Source organism: Beta vulgaris, chromosome 9 (genome assembly GCF_026745355.1).
Source record: "Beta vulgaris subsp. vulgaris cultivar EL10 chromosome 9, EL10.2, whole genome shotgun sequence".
NCBI classification, from domain to species: domain Eukaryota; kingdom Viridiplantae; phylum Streptophyta; class Magnoliopsida; order Caryophyllales; family Amaranthaceae; genus Beta; species Beta vulgaris.
In genome coordinates, this window is record NC_079210.1 from 45,808,761 (window position 1) to 45,826,221 (window position 17,461).

The 17,461-nt window shown below is 33.7% G+C and overlaps 3 protein-coding genes across 4 annotated transcripts; 1 reads left to right on the forward strand and 2 right to left on the reverse strand.

The window, feature by feature from the left end:
* Positions 1 to 471: 471 nt before the first annotated feature.
* On the reverse strand, positions 472 to 1,728 carry LOC104904226 (agamous-like MADS-box protein AGL62). The gene has a single exon (XM_010692424.3). It carries the CDS (start codon positions 1,648 to 1,650, stop codon positions 472 to 474), a length of 1,179 nt encoding a protein of 392 aa, XP_010690726.1. The 5' UTR covers positions 1,651 to 1,728.
* A 3,156-nt stretch (positions 1,729 to 4,884) lies between these two features.
* On the reverse strand, positions 4,885 to 5,508 carry LOC130590235 (agamous-like MADS-box protein AGL62). Its single transcript, XM_057392281.1, has one exon. It carries the CDS (start codon positions 5,506 to 5,508, stop codon positions 4,885 to 4,887), a length of 624 nt encoding a protein of 207 aa, XP_057248264.1.
* Positions 5,509 to 13,789: 8,281 nt separating this feature from the next.
* On the forward strand, positions 13,790 to 17,157 carry LOC104904228 (probable DNA helicase MCM9). 2 transcript variants are annotated; one of them, XM_019251980.3, is made up of 4 exons: positions 13,790 to 14,250; positions 14,318 to 14,420; positions 14,759 to 14,843; positions 15,194 to 17,157. In XM_019251980.3, exons 1-4 carry the CDS (start codon positions 14,114 to 14,116, stop codon positions 16,852 to 16,854), a joined length of 1,986 nt encoding a protein of 661 aa, XP_019107525.1. In that variant the 5' UTR covers positions 13,790 to 14,113; the 3' UTR covers positions 16,855 to 17,157. The 2 variants fall into 2 exon arrangements, with proteins under 2 accessions (XP_019107525.1, XP_019107524.1); XM_019251979.3 differs by having other exon boundaries at positions 13,792 to 14,250; positions 14,744 to 14,843.
* The last annotated feature ends 304 nt before the right edge of the window (positions 17,158 to 17,461 follow it).

Sequence of the window (17,461 nt, forward strand, 5' to 3'; positions counted from 1 at the left end):
TTTTTGTTTTTTCAGTTACATTTTTTTTTTACATTTAAAAGGTATGAAATTCAAGTATGATATTGATCCAACTATTGGCTTATATAGCAAAGAATTGGAATACAAATAGATGAAATTGACAATAAAAGACAGAATTAAATGATTGCATATATTTTTATTATAACATAGAGAGATACATGACCCTTGCACTTACTGAAACTAAAACAACCAACAAGACACCACACTACATTGCATCTGGAAAAACAAACACAAATAAAACAACACAAAGTAAATGAAACAACACAAACACAAGGAAAAACACTGATTCATCCTCTAATGGAAGACATGGATAGAACCGCGAGAATCACCCTAGCAGCTTGGGTGTGTTCTCATCCTCAGGTGCACCCTGCGGTTGAGCACTTGGTCCTCTTCGTGCTACCCCCTTGGTTCTCCACGATCCACAAAAGGGTAGACATAATATAAAAATAATATCTAGTTAAATTCATTACCATTACCAAATACAAATCCATTTGGAGGATTGAAGGGAACAGTTGGAGCATCCATGACATCCGCCCCCGGTAGCATTGAAGGGAAATTCTGGAAATTACCTGACATAGGATTCATAGGATTCATAGGCTGAGCATTGAATGAAGGCAAAGGAGGAAGCCCATCAAATTGACTGCCTCCTACAGGATTATTTCCCCCTTGGAAAGATGGCATTAAGTTTGGATCAGGAAACGCTAATCCCATGGGATTTGGCATAGATAAAGCATTAGCATTAGCATTAGCATTAGCATTAGCATTAGCATTAGCATTAGCATTACCATTACCATTACCATTAGCATTAGCATTAGCATTAGCATTAGCATTCGCATTCGCATTCGCATTCGCATTCGCATTCGCATTTGCATCAAGAAGATGCTCCATGGCTATGCCATTCGACCCCATTGTCAAAGACGGATCTCCAAACTCACTCATGGGAGCTTGAATCATCATCATCTGAGAATGGTCAAAATTACTAGAACTTCCAGCCATCATCATTTGATGAGGATGGCCACCAAAGACAGTTGAGATACCGTTATCTCTTCCCATCATATCTGGTGGTAAATTATAAGTAGATTCTAAAATATTCCTAGTATTATTAACTTCAACTACAACTTGGTCATACATTTGGTACAGATTGCTCCTCATCCCAGTTAGTGACTCTAGAAGCCTTTTAAGGTCTTGTATGCCACATTCATCAACTAACTTCAACCACTTGTAATCTTCTTCCCTTAGCTTTCTTCCATTGATGAGTTCTTCATATCGCATCTTCTCAAACTCCAGTTGATTGTTAACGATGGTAAGTTCCAAGTTGCGACCTATGACATTCAGGTTTTTAGGAGTTTCAGATGGCTGGCCATTGAGGTTATCGCGGTTCAATTGATCATCAGAAAGTATAAAACGGTTGATGGTGGCATCAACAGAAGGATGGCCAAAAGAAAAGGCTTTTCTTCCAGGGGAAAAAACAATAACTGCAGCTTCTGCACCACATAAGGTGCAAAGTTCACTAGTTTTCTTAAACAAGCCAGCACGACGTTTTGAGAAGGTAACTAAACGGTTACTTTCTTTTTCCATACGCACCATGGCTACTCTTTGCCTTCCCTTATTCTTCCTCTCAATGTTAGCCATGGTGAACTAGGAAATTCTTCACCTTTTGAGAAAAATAAGAGTGATTTGTATCTAAAAGTGTTTGCTAATAATGGGTTTTGCTTTGTATTTGATGGAAGTTTAGATAGGTGATCACTTGTATTTATAGGGGGGACTCTCCTGGACTTTTCCTGGATGCACCCTAATTTCTTACCATTTTTTCTTATACTTTCTCCGTTTCTTAATACTTGCAACATTTGCAAATGGGACGTGAACAAAGGAGGGAGAGTAAACATGGTCCATGTACTTAAATAATAGAATAAGACTTTCTTTGTGTAAAAAGTAAAGGCTGCAACTTGCAAGTATTGTAAAACATCCTAAAAAAGAATGTAGATCGAGTAATAAGAATCGGAGGAAGTATATATTAGGATTATTTCACGGAATAATTGATACCAACAGTCCCAACCGAGCTTCATCTTCATTAAAATGTCCGTCAAAAAAATTAGCGCGTAACAAGTATTTTTCTAAAACAGCCTCGTACGACTTATAATTTGCTAAACATTACAAAAGACAATCCAAAGTTTGGATTTTTATGAGTTAATCGATAATTGAGATTGTTTAAAAAGATGGACTATAGTTGAGACTGTTCATATTAATTTTTTCTTTTCTCTTTACTACATTTGTTTTTTAATTTATTGTTTTCTTTAGCGAAATTGAATATTGAACTTATAATTTTCTTCATTTACAATTATAAAGAAGGTACTTTCATAATTTGTTAAGGAAATTCATAGTCACAGTTTCACCTCATAAGCAAAATATCAATAAAAAAAGAAAGTACTCTTTCATATTGGAAAGATCAGTATTAGCTGTAAGAAAAAGTTAGTTAAGTTACTCGAACCCACTTGGATTTAGACTAGCTAAACTTTTTTGGATATACATCAGAAGATATCAAACAATAATATTAAAACAATAGAAAGCATAAAAAAAGTTAAAGGCTCGATTAAAAAATATTTTTTAATTCTGAACCAACCCGAAATTGTTAAATTTTGTTAAAAAAAATATATAATAAGACCTATATAAGGGGGTGAAATTTAATGAGAAAAAATAGGAGGATTTTGAAAAGACAATATATGAGCTAAATTTTTTTATTCAACTGCTGATATTATCCGAACTCTACCTTGTATAGTTGTATTAAAACTTTAGAGGATCCAAACACATAATAGTGAATAATACTATGATTTTCAGTTGTCCATAAAATGAACTTAGATTATCTACTAGAAAGATCGGATTCTATTACCTAAGTTTCACATTCACAGATGTAGAAAAGGAAAAAAATCATCAGGATCGCAACAAATTTTTTGAAGATTATGTAGATATATTTATAATAAAAATATAATTGTAACTGAAAATTATATTTCGAAGCAAAAAAATATTGTAGCAAAAATCTAAAGCACAATCGAGTAAGATTAAATCACCTTATTTGTAGCAAAAAAAAAAAAAATCTATTTATTTGTAAATATCAAATAGTGTATAACAGTCGAAGTGTATAAAATGGAATAAAACATGATACAAAATTAAGAACCACTAATAGTCTCATATCAACAATAATATTAGATGGAATGGTGACGACCTCCATAACTTGCGACTCTTTATCGGCTTTACTTGGTTTTGTTTTATATAGTTTGTAAGCGTTGACAAAGCTTTTTTAGTTTTGTTTGCTTTGTTTTATGTTTTGGTTGTAATAGCATAGGTTATACTTCCTTTTTTAATTAATGTATGTTTTTTCGTTGTCAACAAAAATTTGGATGGAATGGATATGATCATTCTTCGATTCTGGTGAGTAAGAGGGTAATTATCCATGATTTTTGTCTTGTCGCGGCTGACAAGGCAATAATTAAGTCTTATTATTGTCATTGGCATTCTATTTTACGGATGATTTTTCTTTTTAAAACATGGGTCCACCCTAGTGTATTTTGAACATGTCATAACCAAGTGTACTTTTTTGCTCATTGTTCATTTTAAATTATTCAATAAGCAAAATGTAATAAAAATAAGAGTTCTAAATGAGCAAATGAGCAAAATTTAAACCTGGATATATCATGCACATGATATAACCAAATATATGATCAATGAACTCATATTGGTAAAAAAAAAAATGATCAACTTTATATAAAAAAAAGCACACATGTTTCTCAAGATTTTTCTTTGACATTAATATTTCTTAGAATAGTTTTATAGTATATGTGTATTTTTAGTTTATCAACATGTATTAAAATAAAGCAATACAGTCCGAGTCCCTAAGAAAAATCCATCGTCAAAGTTCGACCTTATATATAGGTGTGCCTTTGGAATTAGCAGCAAATGAAATATTCTCAATGTAAATTTTTCCGATGTAAAAAAAATGGCTTCCAATAGCAACAAAGCAAGTAATTGAAGTTAGTGAGCTTTGCTAGTGTACAATTGTAGATGTGCCGATGTGCGGGGTATAGGTGCGCTATGTATGAAAAGAGATGAGATAAGACTTTGCGCATAAATCTTAAGAAATAACATTTTTTTTCTGAAAGAAATCTTATGAAACAACATTGGTAACAACAATAACAATAACAATAACAATAACAATAACAATAACAATAACAATAACAATAACAATAATAATAATAATAATAATAATAATAATAATAATAATAATAATAATAATAATAATCTCTATTCTATATATCAAGAGGGGTAGGACACCGAAAAATAGAAAAAGAAAAAGAAAAAGAAAAGGAATAAGTGCTTACTTTAATTTAAAAAGAAAAGAGAACTAACTAATTAATTAAAAAAGTAAAAAACGTAAAAAACGATAAAAAGAAAACTGTCAACAATTTCAAAATCCATACTTTACAATTATTTTAGTTTCCTACATTCCCTAAAAAAAATTCTACTTATTTTCACATACATCGTGTGCATATAAAACTAGTAATAATAATAATAAGACTTGTCTAGAGTGTCTTCTTAAATTGTGTGGACTAATATATTTGAACTGTGGTTCCATAACAACACCTAAAAAATTTGTGGTTCCATAATAATTAATAAAGTACATATAATTTTGAAGGAATTAAAATTAACTAATACAAACTAATGAAATGAACTTCAACAAGCTGAAAAAATGGTACCAATGTATCATATTCATACATTAAAAATAAAGAACAATAATATGCTTATTTATGTGTTTAATCAAATTAAAATCTTCCTTAATTTCGCATAATAGAAAACTCCCATGAGATCGAGCTATTAATAATCCTGTCCATATTGAATAAAACCAGCACCATTAGGATTAAAGAAAGCACCATCATAACATCCTAACATAGGATAATTAATCCCCATGTAAGGAAATTGATGAGTATTATTAGTAGCATCATTTGAAGCCTCTAACATGATAAGATTTCTACCATGTTGAACAACATTCTTCTTAAGCTCTTCTAAGGAAGTTTTCAAATGAACCAAATGTTGAAATGTAAGTTTCTCAATTTGTTGATCCCACCAATTATGTCTCTCTTTAGCCTTCTTTATCTCATTAATCTCTTCACTTCTTTTCTTTTCAATCTCCATTTGATTGCTTATTAAGGTAAGTTCTAGGCTAAGATCGCGAACACTAGCACTTCGCTGATCAGCCTCAGCGAGTGCTTGTTCGCTCTCTGAGTCCGAGGTTGAAGAAAAACTTGATATCAAGAAGCGATTAATTATCGTCTCCACCGAAGGGTGGCCAAAGGAGAAGGCTTTTCTCCCTGGTGAGAAGACGATAATTGTAGCTTCTGCACCACATAAGGTGCATAGTTCGCTAGCTTTCTTAAATAGACCACAACGACGTTTAGAGAAGGTAACTTGTCGATTGCTATCCTTCTCCATACGTGCCATTTTCACCTTTTGACGACCTCTATTCTTTTTTGCAGAAGTAGACATGAAGAAATTGAGAAGGATATAGCTAATTAGGAGAAAGTTTAAGGAAAAGTTTTAGAAATTGAAGAGGTTGATGAATGTCGAATGAAGAAATTAGGAGGGTTGGTAGCTAGCTAGGGTATAAAAAGAATTGTGGATTACATGCACACTGTTTGAATCAACAGAATTTATTTCCTTATAGGTTTAATTTTTTGATATTTACTGATTAAGTATATTTTTGTTTGCCTTATTGGGTAGGTTTTAATCATATTATGTAGAACTAAAACAATATTAAAAGGTTTGAAGTCTCAATAATAAAAGGGGTTTGAATTCACTTATTGTGAAAACGAGGATCGAAAAATGATATATTTTACACGTTTTGATAGGTCTAACTTATATATCTCGTTATTGAGCCTTTGTATATAGAATACTCAACTATGTAGTTACAAACTTGCAATGACAAAGACCGACATGTTCAATTCACCATCAGTTTGCTTAAAATTTTCTATGGTTTCTCAAAACAAGAAATAAAAATATGAAAAAAACGGAAGAAGACTAGGTCTATTCACTATTGCCTTTTGTTTTCAGTTTTTAGTTTTTTCAAAATTAAAAACAAAATTATCAAGAAAAAAGTTTAATATGCAACCTATGTTATTTGACTTCAAAAATTCTTAAAAGTAAAGATTTGAAACTGACATGGAAATTAAACTGTAGTTTTCTATTTTTTGTTATTAGTTGTTATAGCACTAATAAAGACATGATTAGTTTAAGTATGACTAATTTCAAGTTCATAATATACTTTATATAATATGACTATGAAAATTTTAAATCCAAAAACTAAAAATTGACGGTGATATATCGAGTGACACTGATTACTTATTTCATTGTATTTAGTTACAACATTTTATTAGTTTTGCGTTGGGGGGGGTCCAAAAGTTATAGAACTTTTTATCGCATTTTCCCACCATTGCCTGCTATATATCATCATGTGAGATATTGTTAGATTTATCTCAAAAAATTAATAAAGGTTTTTAAAAAGCTAAGGTTATATATCGTTAAAGTAGTTAGCAAACAATATAATAAACGACTTGTATTGTCCAAGTAGCGGACCTACTTTTTAGTACTGGGAGAGCTACAAAAGCAAATGATATAGATGAAATTTGATCCTAACTTTTTTAGACAACCTCCCAAAAATTTTGTCTAACTAATAAACTAGTTGACATCCACAAATAATAGACTATTCGCCTACAACATCAATTAACTATTTTTGTATGTCGTTGTGTCTATCATCTAACTCAAGTTTTGTAAGCCCGAAAAATTATCAATGACAAATTCGTGGATCGTCACCTCCATATTATCCTATTATTTTGATGCAAATGCAAGAAAGAAGGTGGGACTGCTTGCTTGAGATGTTTTATGATTAAGGTATAGACTATAGACTGTCAATTATCTTAAGCACAACCTTATAGACTAAATTCAGAGTTACAATTGCTCTCTGGGATCTCATTATCGAACATATAAGGAAGAAAATTCTCGTGTATATATTGATGAGTAAAATAATTAAATAAATTTGAACCATGCATTATTGTTAAAAAATGACTATAGACAATGTATTATAGGACAAATTCTAAGTATAATAGGTTAGCATGTAATAATTAGTAGATTTTGATTGATTTTCTTCTTTATTTGTTGCGTAGAGAGTAGAGACAAGAGAGACATAGGTTCTAGGGTGAGCAAGATAGGATATTTATCGGTCAAATTTGTTCAGAAAAACTTGAATGGATCGGGTTCATAATAACTTATTGTGTGGCGAAATCATATGATATAGTCAGTTTTAATTTGATTTAGTCAGTTTCTTTTGATTTAGTCAATTATTATATGATATAATCACCTTTTATATAGTCCGTTTTTGTATACATAGTTAATTTTTTTATATACCTCAATTTTCGTATGATATAGTCGTTTTTTATTTTCTAATATAACCCATTTTTGTGTGATAAAGTCAGTTTGGATGCATAATAAATTATTGTGAACCTGATCCACCCAAGACTTTTTGCTAATTTGTAGGAACTGGAATAGAATTGTTGGACCCGATTTCATTAAATTAGTACCAAATACCAATATATTGGTGACCCTATTACCATTCTAGTATTTAGAGTCCATTTGTTTGATAGAAAAAATTTTCCATGAAAATGGTTTTTCACAGAAAATATTTTTCAATGGAAAACGCGAATAAATATTAGTTTTAATTCATTTGTTTGGTTTGATGGAAAACTATTAAACTAAGAAGGGGAAATGGAGATTTTGGGAATGAGAGAGTGGAGGAAAATGTTTACAAAGGGATGGAAAACTCTTTTCCGCTTTGATTTTCCTATTTAAATACATTGTCCGATCAAACAACGAAAATGGGAAAAATCATTTTCTCATAAACTAACCAAAAAACGAAAATGAGAAAATTCATTTTCTCATAAACTAACCAAACAACGGGAATATGGAGAAACTCCTTTTTTTGAAAACCAACCAAATAATGGAAAATGGGGAAAATCATTTTACTGAAAAACGTTTTCCTCCACACCAAACGGAGCCTAAACTTTTTTTAAGGGAAAAAGATTAGTTCCCACCTAAGTAGTAAGAATCCCCATACAACAATATGCTGTAAGAGTACATAAAATAGCCTTATTTTTTAAAAAACAAGAACAATCATGATATTTTCACACTATAATGCACCATAAAGATTATAATATTAGTTGTGATCAAGAAAATACACTCCGATTCACAGGATGCATTCTAGGATCGGGAGCCATTTGAAAGCATACATAAAGTCACTGACAGATTTAACATGGGTTCAGTGGGTCTAACTAAATACTCAAAAATCTAGAAAAAAAGGAAAATACTAAGAAAATAGAAAAAAAAAACGAAATATAAGAAATTAAACACAATTATAATCATGATGATCCAATTTGGTTTGGTGGTTTTTCAAAGCCTCTAACCATTCATTGATGCGGGTTCGAGTCCTAGCATTATGTAAGTATTATGAGTATATGGTGGCATTCCAAGGCATATCGGGGTGGAACTACAAATATATAAACAAGTCTTAATTAAAAGACATTTTGAGGCGATGTGGAGAGTCTCAATAACACACGAGTCATCTAAAGACATCCACATGTATGGCACGAAAAAAGTCTTAGATAATACGCACTTTCAGACATTTCCAAAACTCGAGCATCAGACCCATAGTATAATCATGCCATGTAAGGCATATGCTAACATTCGGAACCATTTAAGGAAAGACTTGGATAGATGTAAAACAAGTCGCTAATGACTTTTTGGGGCAAGACAAAGGGTCCCAATCCCAATATGGTTTTGGAGGCCACCGTATGTCTTGATAATGCTTTCAAATGTCCTCCGTGATCTTAGGATGTCTCCCATGGGGATTGGTGTCTGGGCTCGAGAAGATCCAAAATCATGCATGTACTTCCATGTTATGGCATCCACATGTATGGCACGAAAAAAGTCTTGGATAATACGCACTTTCATACATTTCCAAAACTCGAGCATCAAACCCACAGAATACTCATGCCATGTAAGGCATATGCTAACGTTCGGAACCATTTGAGGGAAGATTTGGATTGATGTAAAACAAGTCGCTAATGACTTTTTGGGAAAAGACAAAGGGTCCCCATCCCAATATGGTTTTAGAGGCCACCGTATGTCTTGATAATGCTTTCAAATGCTCTTAAAGGTCCTCCATGATCTTAGGAGGTCTCCTATGGGGATTGGTCCCTGGGCTCGAGAAGATCCAAAATCATGCATGTATTTTCATAGACCTCGTGATGGCTTAGCTTAGGATGAATTTGGTTGAGAACCTCCTCATTGTCTTAAAATGTCTTTGATTGTGTGATACACGTCATCTAAATACCACCTCAAAATGGTTCCAAAAAAGCCGCCATATACCCCTTCTAAGGCTTGAGGATGCTTCTAAATGACTTACTATGATTGCAAGATGCATTTTCGTTGATTGGACCGAAGAATGTACGAAAGTTGTATAATCTTCAAATTTAGCTATTTGCAAGCCACTTTTGGAATTTTCTAGGCTCCGCCATGTTTTTGTTCCCAAATTTTTTGTAGGGTCTTAGGTTGCCTTTAGATGACTCTTGGTTCTTTGGAACCCTCAACATTGTCTTGCATTTCATAACATAGTTTCCATCTTTCTAATTCCACCTTTGAATGACTTTATAGGTCACCAAATGTTTGCTTAGCTTTGAGGCATCGATACACTTGTAAATGGTCACTCATGACCTTAAGAGCATGTACAATGGACTAGTTTTTAGTTGGTCTAGCAAATAATAAAGCTAGCTTTACTTAGTTTTGTTATTGGGACACTTGTCCCTTGGGGTTGGTTGGTCTAGATTTTCAGACAATATGCATCTCGAATGGAGTGCACAGGACAAATGAGGAACAACGCATGGCAAAGCAACTAGCGAGAAATTGTTATTGGGCCCTTGTGAAACGCAGCGTTGGAAGAAAAATGGAGATAGAGAGACAAAACAAGCTCTCACAAAACGCATCACTCAACAACACGATGGGCCCAAGGCTGTAGCTTGCTGTCAGTGGCCCTGACGCGCTTCAAAGGCCCGTTGACCAACAAATGCAAGCCCGCCACGTTGCGCTTTTATGTATCCATTTCATCTGAGTTTGTAACGGTAATTTTTAAACGTTACAAAAACTTGTAACGTTAAAAAAAAATCTGATAATAATTTAAAAAAATTACATTAACGGCTATAAAATAATTTTATCAATAAATTGTTCCCAAATTTCATATAGTTTACCACACTTCTTCCCTTTTTTTTTCCTAATTACTCTTTGTTACCTAATATTACTTAAACTAAGTCAATATTATGGATTCACATAATCCTAATTACTTCTAAAATAATCCAAACCACCCACAAAATTCCCAAAATAATTTCCAAATCAATCCAAGTGTGTTACAGAATCCGGAATTCCAAAGAATGTTTATGTTTTTCCAAAACGAATCAAATTACCAAAAATCTCAACAAGCTACACATCTTAACAAAGTTCTAATCATCTATCCCACAACAAGCTCAACCATCTTTTCCTGTATCCCAACATATTTCACAACAACATGAACAACCTCATGAAAACGATGTATTTGAAATTCAATCACAAGAAATTCAAAACACTCCTTCAAAAAAAAGCCACAACACCAAAGTTTAATGGAGTGCAGATGAAGATCATGCACTCATTTCGACGTATCTAGAGTGTAGAGGAGATGTGTTGAAGGAAAACGACCAAAATTGTGATGGTTTCTGGGGTTTAGTATTTGAGAGTGAGGAAAAGTCACGACGACTTAATCCAACTTTATGCCCAAGGACATTCAAAGCTCTTACAAGTCGTTGGAAAAAAACAACGGAGATATGAATGCATGGGTCAGGATATATATCGAGGCGAAAAAGAAGAATTGGTCCGGCTACAATGACGAACATGTCCTGGATGAAGCCCGTGAGATGTGGAAAAAAATCCCATGGGCCCCGATTTACATTGGAGCATGCATGGAATGTTATGAAACACTACGACAAATGGGCAGATGGCACCCAAATGAGCGAAGGAAGCTCAAAACGGTCTGGTCCAGAAGAAGATGTGAGCTCAAAACGTCCGGATGTCATCAAGAAAGTTAAGAGTAGGAGAAAAGCCTCAATATCCATGTCTCCATCCTCTTCAGAATTTACGAGGAGGATTAATTTGGGAGAAGACTTGCTTGAGTATCAAAAGGAGCGTGATGCCTTGAGAGAATCAACGAAAGAGGAAGATAGGAAGTTCAAAATTTGGATGAGAGAAAGATGTATCAAAAACTTAAGCTACAATATAACAATAAATATGTTTAGTTAGTGTTCATGTTTTAAATTGGTTTTAGTTTGCAATGTAGTTGTATCGTATTTTAATTCTTAATGTGAATGTGTCGTAACTTTTCATTATCAATGTATCATTATCGTTATAATTATTATTTCATTTCATTATCCTTTTCATTATTATTATACTTATTATTATTGTTATTATTATTATTGTTATTTTACTTATTATTATCATCATTATTATTGTTGTTATTATTATTCTACTTTTTTTTATTATTATCGTTATCATTATTATTGTTGTTGTCGTATTGAATTGTCTAATCACAAATAGTATTGCATTGAATTGTCCACTCATCTGACATTGAATAGTATGACATATAGTGATGCATTGAATTGTCTACTCCACATTGTATAGTATACTCCTACATTGCATTGATATGTCTAATCTGTAAATAAATTATTGTTATGTACATATGATGGATTTTTCCTATATAATAGAATATAACTTGAATCATAAAATTAAAACTCCATCCATTTCTTCTGCTAAATCTTTTATATTCTAGAAAACACCAGTTCAATCAACATATCTCCAAAATGAACTATGATTCCAATTCTTCTAGTTTAGGTTATGAATTTTTAATTACATGGTTCAAATTTACATAGAATGGAGTCAGTCTGTTGATGTTGAGCAACAGAACAAAGAAGAAATTGTATCCTGCACCAGAAAATATGAGGAAGCTCATGAAAGATTGTTTCATGACTATTTCAGCAACGAACCTCTATACCCCGAGAATGTTTTTCCTCGAAGATTTCATATGCACAAGCATGTTTTCCTTCCTATTATCGAAGGTGTAACAGTTGAAGGTGTAACAGTCCTCTATACCCCGAGTTCTTTAGACGAACCTCTATACCCTGCTAGAGAATGTCTTCTTCATTTTTTCGAAGGGGTTGTTGCTAGATTTGGACCTGAATACTTGAGGAAGTCAAATGCAAATGATATTGAGCGTCTCCTACATGAGGCGAGCGTTGTGGCTTCCAGGCATGATGGGAAGCATCGATTGCATGCACTAGAACTGAAAGAATTGTCCTCGGTGCTGGAAAAGAATATACCAAGGAAGAAGCAAAACAACAGCAATAATCTTAGAAGCGGTTGCTTCAAGTGACTTATGATATGACATGCTTTTTTTGGCACCCCGAGTTCATGCAATGATATAGACGTATTGCAGAAGTCTCTCGTATTTGATGATGTTCTACAAGGAAGAGCTCTAGAGGTCAACTTCTTAGTCAATGGGACAACTTATAACATGGGTTACTATCTTACAATGGCATCTATCCGAGATGGTCAACATTCATCCCCGCAATAAAGCTCCCCCAAACAAAGGTTAGTCACACAACATCAGGAAGCTGTTAGAAAGTATGTAGAATGTGCATTCGAGGTATTGCAAGCTAGATTTGCAATCATTTACGAACACGCTCTCGCGTGGGATAAGGACATATTTTTGGAAAATAATCATAGGGTGTATCATCATGCACAATATGATTGTTGAAGATGAGCGTGATACTTATCAAAATTACCGAGATTCAAACGTATATGATCAAGTTCAAACTCAAAATAGCGAGGGGTCATCTAACCAAGCCAGAGGAGACTCGTTAGTTGTGCAGAACAAGAGTCGAGACGTGAAATTTAGGTTCATACATGAAAAGAAGATCCGAGATGCGAGACGCGGAAACTCACATCTCACTAAAAAATAACTTGGTTGAACACATATGGCTTAAGTTTGGGCCTAATCGACAAGTTGATTAAGTAACTTTTATTTAATTGCTTAAGTGATTTCAAAGTTCATGTATGTATTTGTGTGTTTTTAAATTATCTATCTTTATGTATCAAATTTCATGTATTTGTGTGTTTTGAATTATCTATCTTATGTAATGTGTTCGTTGTTATTAATTATATAAGTTAACATAATTTAATTTAATGTAAGCTAATTAGCATATAGTTACTATTATGTCAAGTTAACGCCAATTTAATTTAACGTAAACTAATTAGCTAATTAGCTTTTAACGTAATTTAATTTAACGTAATCTAATTAGCTTTTTTTTATTTAAATCATCTATTTCATATGAAAATAAGCATTGGATAGGAGATAGAGTATATGGTCGGGTATAGTAAAAGTATGGAAGAGAAATAGAAGACCAAGTAAGACCAACCAAAGCATTGTGAGAAAAAAAAAGATGAATTGGCGGGAGTTTAATAGGATGTGAGGTAAAAAGAGGAAAAAAGAGAGAATGACAAAAACTTAAAGACTAACAAGAACCCGCCGAACTATTGTACTTGTTCTCTTCGGCGTAAAACAACTGAACTGAACTGAATTAAACTGAACTGAACTGAACTGAACTGAACTGAATTGAACTGAAATGAATAGTGATATGTGAGAGTAAAAGTATTGTCAAGAGCTGAATTGAACTGGTCTGAACTGAACTGAACTGATCTGAACTGAACTGAATTGAACTGAACTGAAAATAAGTTGGGGAGAACATGCCAAATTTGCCGCTTAATTTGAGTATTTGCAGGAGATACCAACAAACAATGAAATGCATCACATGGGTCTAAAAAAAATGAACTCTTTGGTTTAACCACACATCCAGATTGTTTCCCGCTTAATTTCAGAGGAACCCCAAATTTGCCGAAGATCCCACTCTCACTTTTCCAGAAAATGTATTTGCAGGAGATACCAACAAACAATGAAATTAACAGAGAAATGGTCACTTTCCTCACTAACAATCACTCAGATCAACTTCGTTCACTCATTCTCTCTCCAGATTCTCGCCTTCATTACCCTCTTTTCATCGAGTATGCTCTTTCTCCTCCCTTTTTTTTTTTCTTTTAACTCTCAATAATTTTATTATTCCATTTTCAGTTTTGCAGAGCTCATGAACGATCATCTACATGTTGCTCAGCTCATTTTCTCCAAACCCGCCGATTACTTGCCGAAATTCGATTGTGCTGCTATTTCTGCTCAGGTAAGGACTGATTTTTTTTTCTTCCAATTCCAGCAATATTTATCTAGTTTATTAGTAAATTTTGGTCAATTTGGACTGATTCTTATCTGGGAATTTAATTAGAAGAAAATTTTATCTGGGAATTTAATTAGAAGAAAATTTTATCTGGGTATTTAATTAGAAGAAAATTTTATCTGGGTAGTTAATTAGAAGAAAGTTTTATCTGGTTATGAAATTGGAAAGAAAAATTGCATCTGGGTAATTTTTTTTTTGTATAATCTGGGTATATTGTACGAAATTAGTAAAAGTTCTCCTAATCTGGGAATTTTAATTTGACTGTCCAGAAATTGATTTTGAAGGATTTTGAAGGTGGAACAGTTTCCACAATTAAGGAAAATGTTCATGTTCGCATTAATATACTGGGTTCACCCCTTGAATCTCCTGGTTTGTCTTCTCTATTCTCCAAATTTTCTAATTTTGGCAAATATTCAATTGATTGCATTTGGAAATATTACCTGGGTAAATTTCAAACTTTGTGTTTTTGTGTTGTTATTGGCTTATTGCTTTAAATCTCTGATTTCACCAAGTAAAAGGTAGGAGTATTAGAGTTTGCATTGTATAGTCACGCACTTATCAAACTCAAAATTGGCTTTTCAAAATGCTTGTCTTTTACGGATAATAGGAAATTTAGTTATTTTTTTTTATTTATCCATATGAGCCACGAAGGCGTTACAAAGTACAAATTTTGTTAATCTTTGGTTGTTTGGGTGGTATATTGTTGTGTTCGTGTGTAGAAACATATCCTAGCATTGGAAAGGTGAGGGTGAAGCATAGAAACATGCTTCTGACCCTGAAAGGGACAGTAATACGATCAGGTGCAATCAAGACTATTGAAGGGGAAAGAAGATATGAATGTAGAAAATGCAAGAATGTTTTCCCAGTTTATCCTGAATTAGAAACCGGGAGTGTTATAAGGCCACCATTGGCTTGTCTAGCAGACAAAGACCAGGAATGTGAAGGCAATAAGTTTGTGCTTGTTGAAAACAGCACCAAATACCATGATTACCAAGAAATCAAGATCCAAGAAAGCGCACAACTGCTGGGTGTCGGAGCCATCCCTCGTTCAATACGTGTCATCCTGCAGAATGACCTTGTTGACATTGTTAAGGCTGGAGATGACGTGATTGTTACTGGGGTTTTGACTGCAAAATGGTCTTCAGATTTGAAAGATGTTAGATGTGATCTTGAACCTGTTTTGGTCGCTAATCATGTTAGACAAACTAATAAGCTTAAATCCGAGATAGATATCCCTGATGAAACTATCATCAAATTTAAGAAATTTTGGGAAAGATTCAGCAACACCCCACTGAAAGGGAGGAATGAAATTCTCAAGGGTATATGTCCCCAGGTATTTGGTCTCTTCACTGTGAAGCTGGCTGTTGCTTTAACCCTTATTGGTGGTGTGCAGCATGTTGATGCTTCAGGGACAAAGATCAGAGGAGAATCCCATTTACTTCTAGTGGGTGATCCTGGTACTGGAAAGTCCCAATTCTTGAAATTTGCTGCTAAATTAAGTACCAGAGCTATAATTACTACTGGATTGGGAAGCACAAGTGCTGGGTTAACTGTCACTGCTGTGAAAGATTCTGGTGAGTGGATGTTGGAAGCCGGAGCACTTGTATTAGCTGATGGCGGGCTGTGCTGCATTGATGAATTCGACAGTATGAGGGAGCATGACAGAGCTACTATACACGAAGCCATGGAACAACAAACAATCAGCGTTGCAAAAGCTGGTCTTGTGACAACTCTTAGTACAAGAACCATTGTTTTTGGGGCCACAAATCCTAAGGGGCAATATGATCCTAGCCAACCTCTATCAGTCAATACTACACTTTCCGGTCCCTTACTGAGCAGATTCGATATAGTTCTGGTTTTATTAGACACTAAAAACCCGGAATGGGATAAAGTTGTTTCATCTCATATCCTTGCTGAAGAGGAGGAACCAAGCAAAGGAGAAGAAGCAGAAGATTTGACAAATTCTTGGTCTCTTTCTATGTTGAGGAGGTATTTTAGTTTTGTTAAAGGGTATTTTAAGCCAGTTCTTACAAAGGAAGCTGAGAAAGTAATCTCGAGTTATTACCAACTACAACGGAGATCTGGGACAGAAAATGCAGCAAGGATAACAGTACGAATGTTGGAAAGTCTGATTCGGTTGGCACAGGCTCATGCAAGGCTGATGTTCAGGAACGAGGTGACTCAGTTGGATGCCGTTACTGCTATCTTATGTATAGAATCATCCATGACTACTTCAGCAATAGTGGATTGTGTTGGGAATGCTTTACATTCAAATTTCACAGAAAACCCTGATATTGAATACGCAAAGCAAGAAAAATTGATACTTGAAAAACTGGGATTGGTGGATGAATTTCCAGGTATAAGGAGCTTACATGGATGAGAATACTGAGCACATGCTCTATCAAGCAGGTTTATTTACTGTTGCCAGGAATGTGATGAGGTTGCTATCTCAAGCTATATGGCTGCTACCATTTAATCAAGATGATCAATACCCAATTATTGTGTTATACTACTTTCATATTTCTGTATGTTTATTAATATTTTTTTTGACAGGCAGAGCCCGCAGGTCATGGGCTTTTTGGACAGATGATTTTAGGAACAAAGTTAAGAGAAACTTCATAACTAAAACTCATTTCTTTCCTGTCCGATATTCAATACAATATGAGTTAAAATTGAATTACAATATACTACCTCCGGTCTTTATTAGCGTACCCGTATTCGTTTTTGGAATGTCCCTTATTAGTTTACCCATTTCTTTTGTTTTTATTTTTGAAATTGGACCACTAACTTTCCATCACACATGCATTCAACTTTAAAATAAAATAATAGTTTTTCTTTTCTTCTATGTCCCGCAACATTGTTTCTCCTAAAACTTTGTGCAAAAAGAATGGGTAAACTAATAAAGATCGGAGGGAGTATGAGTTAAAATTGAACTATTAGAAGGATGAGAAAATTGTGAATGAGATTTCATAATATTCTTTTTTTTA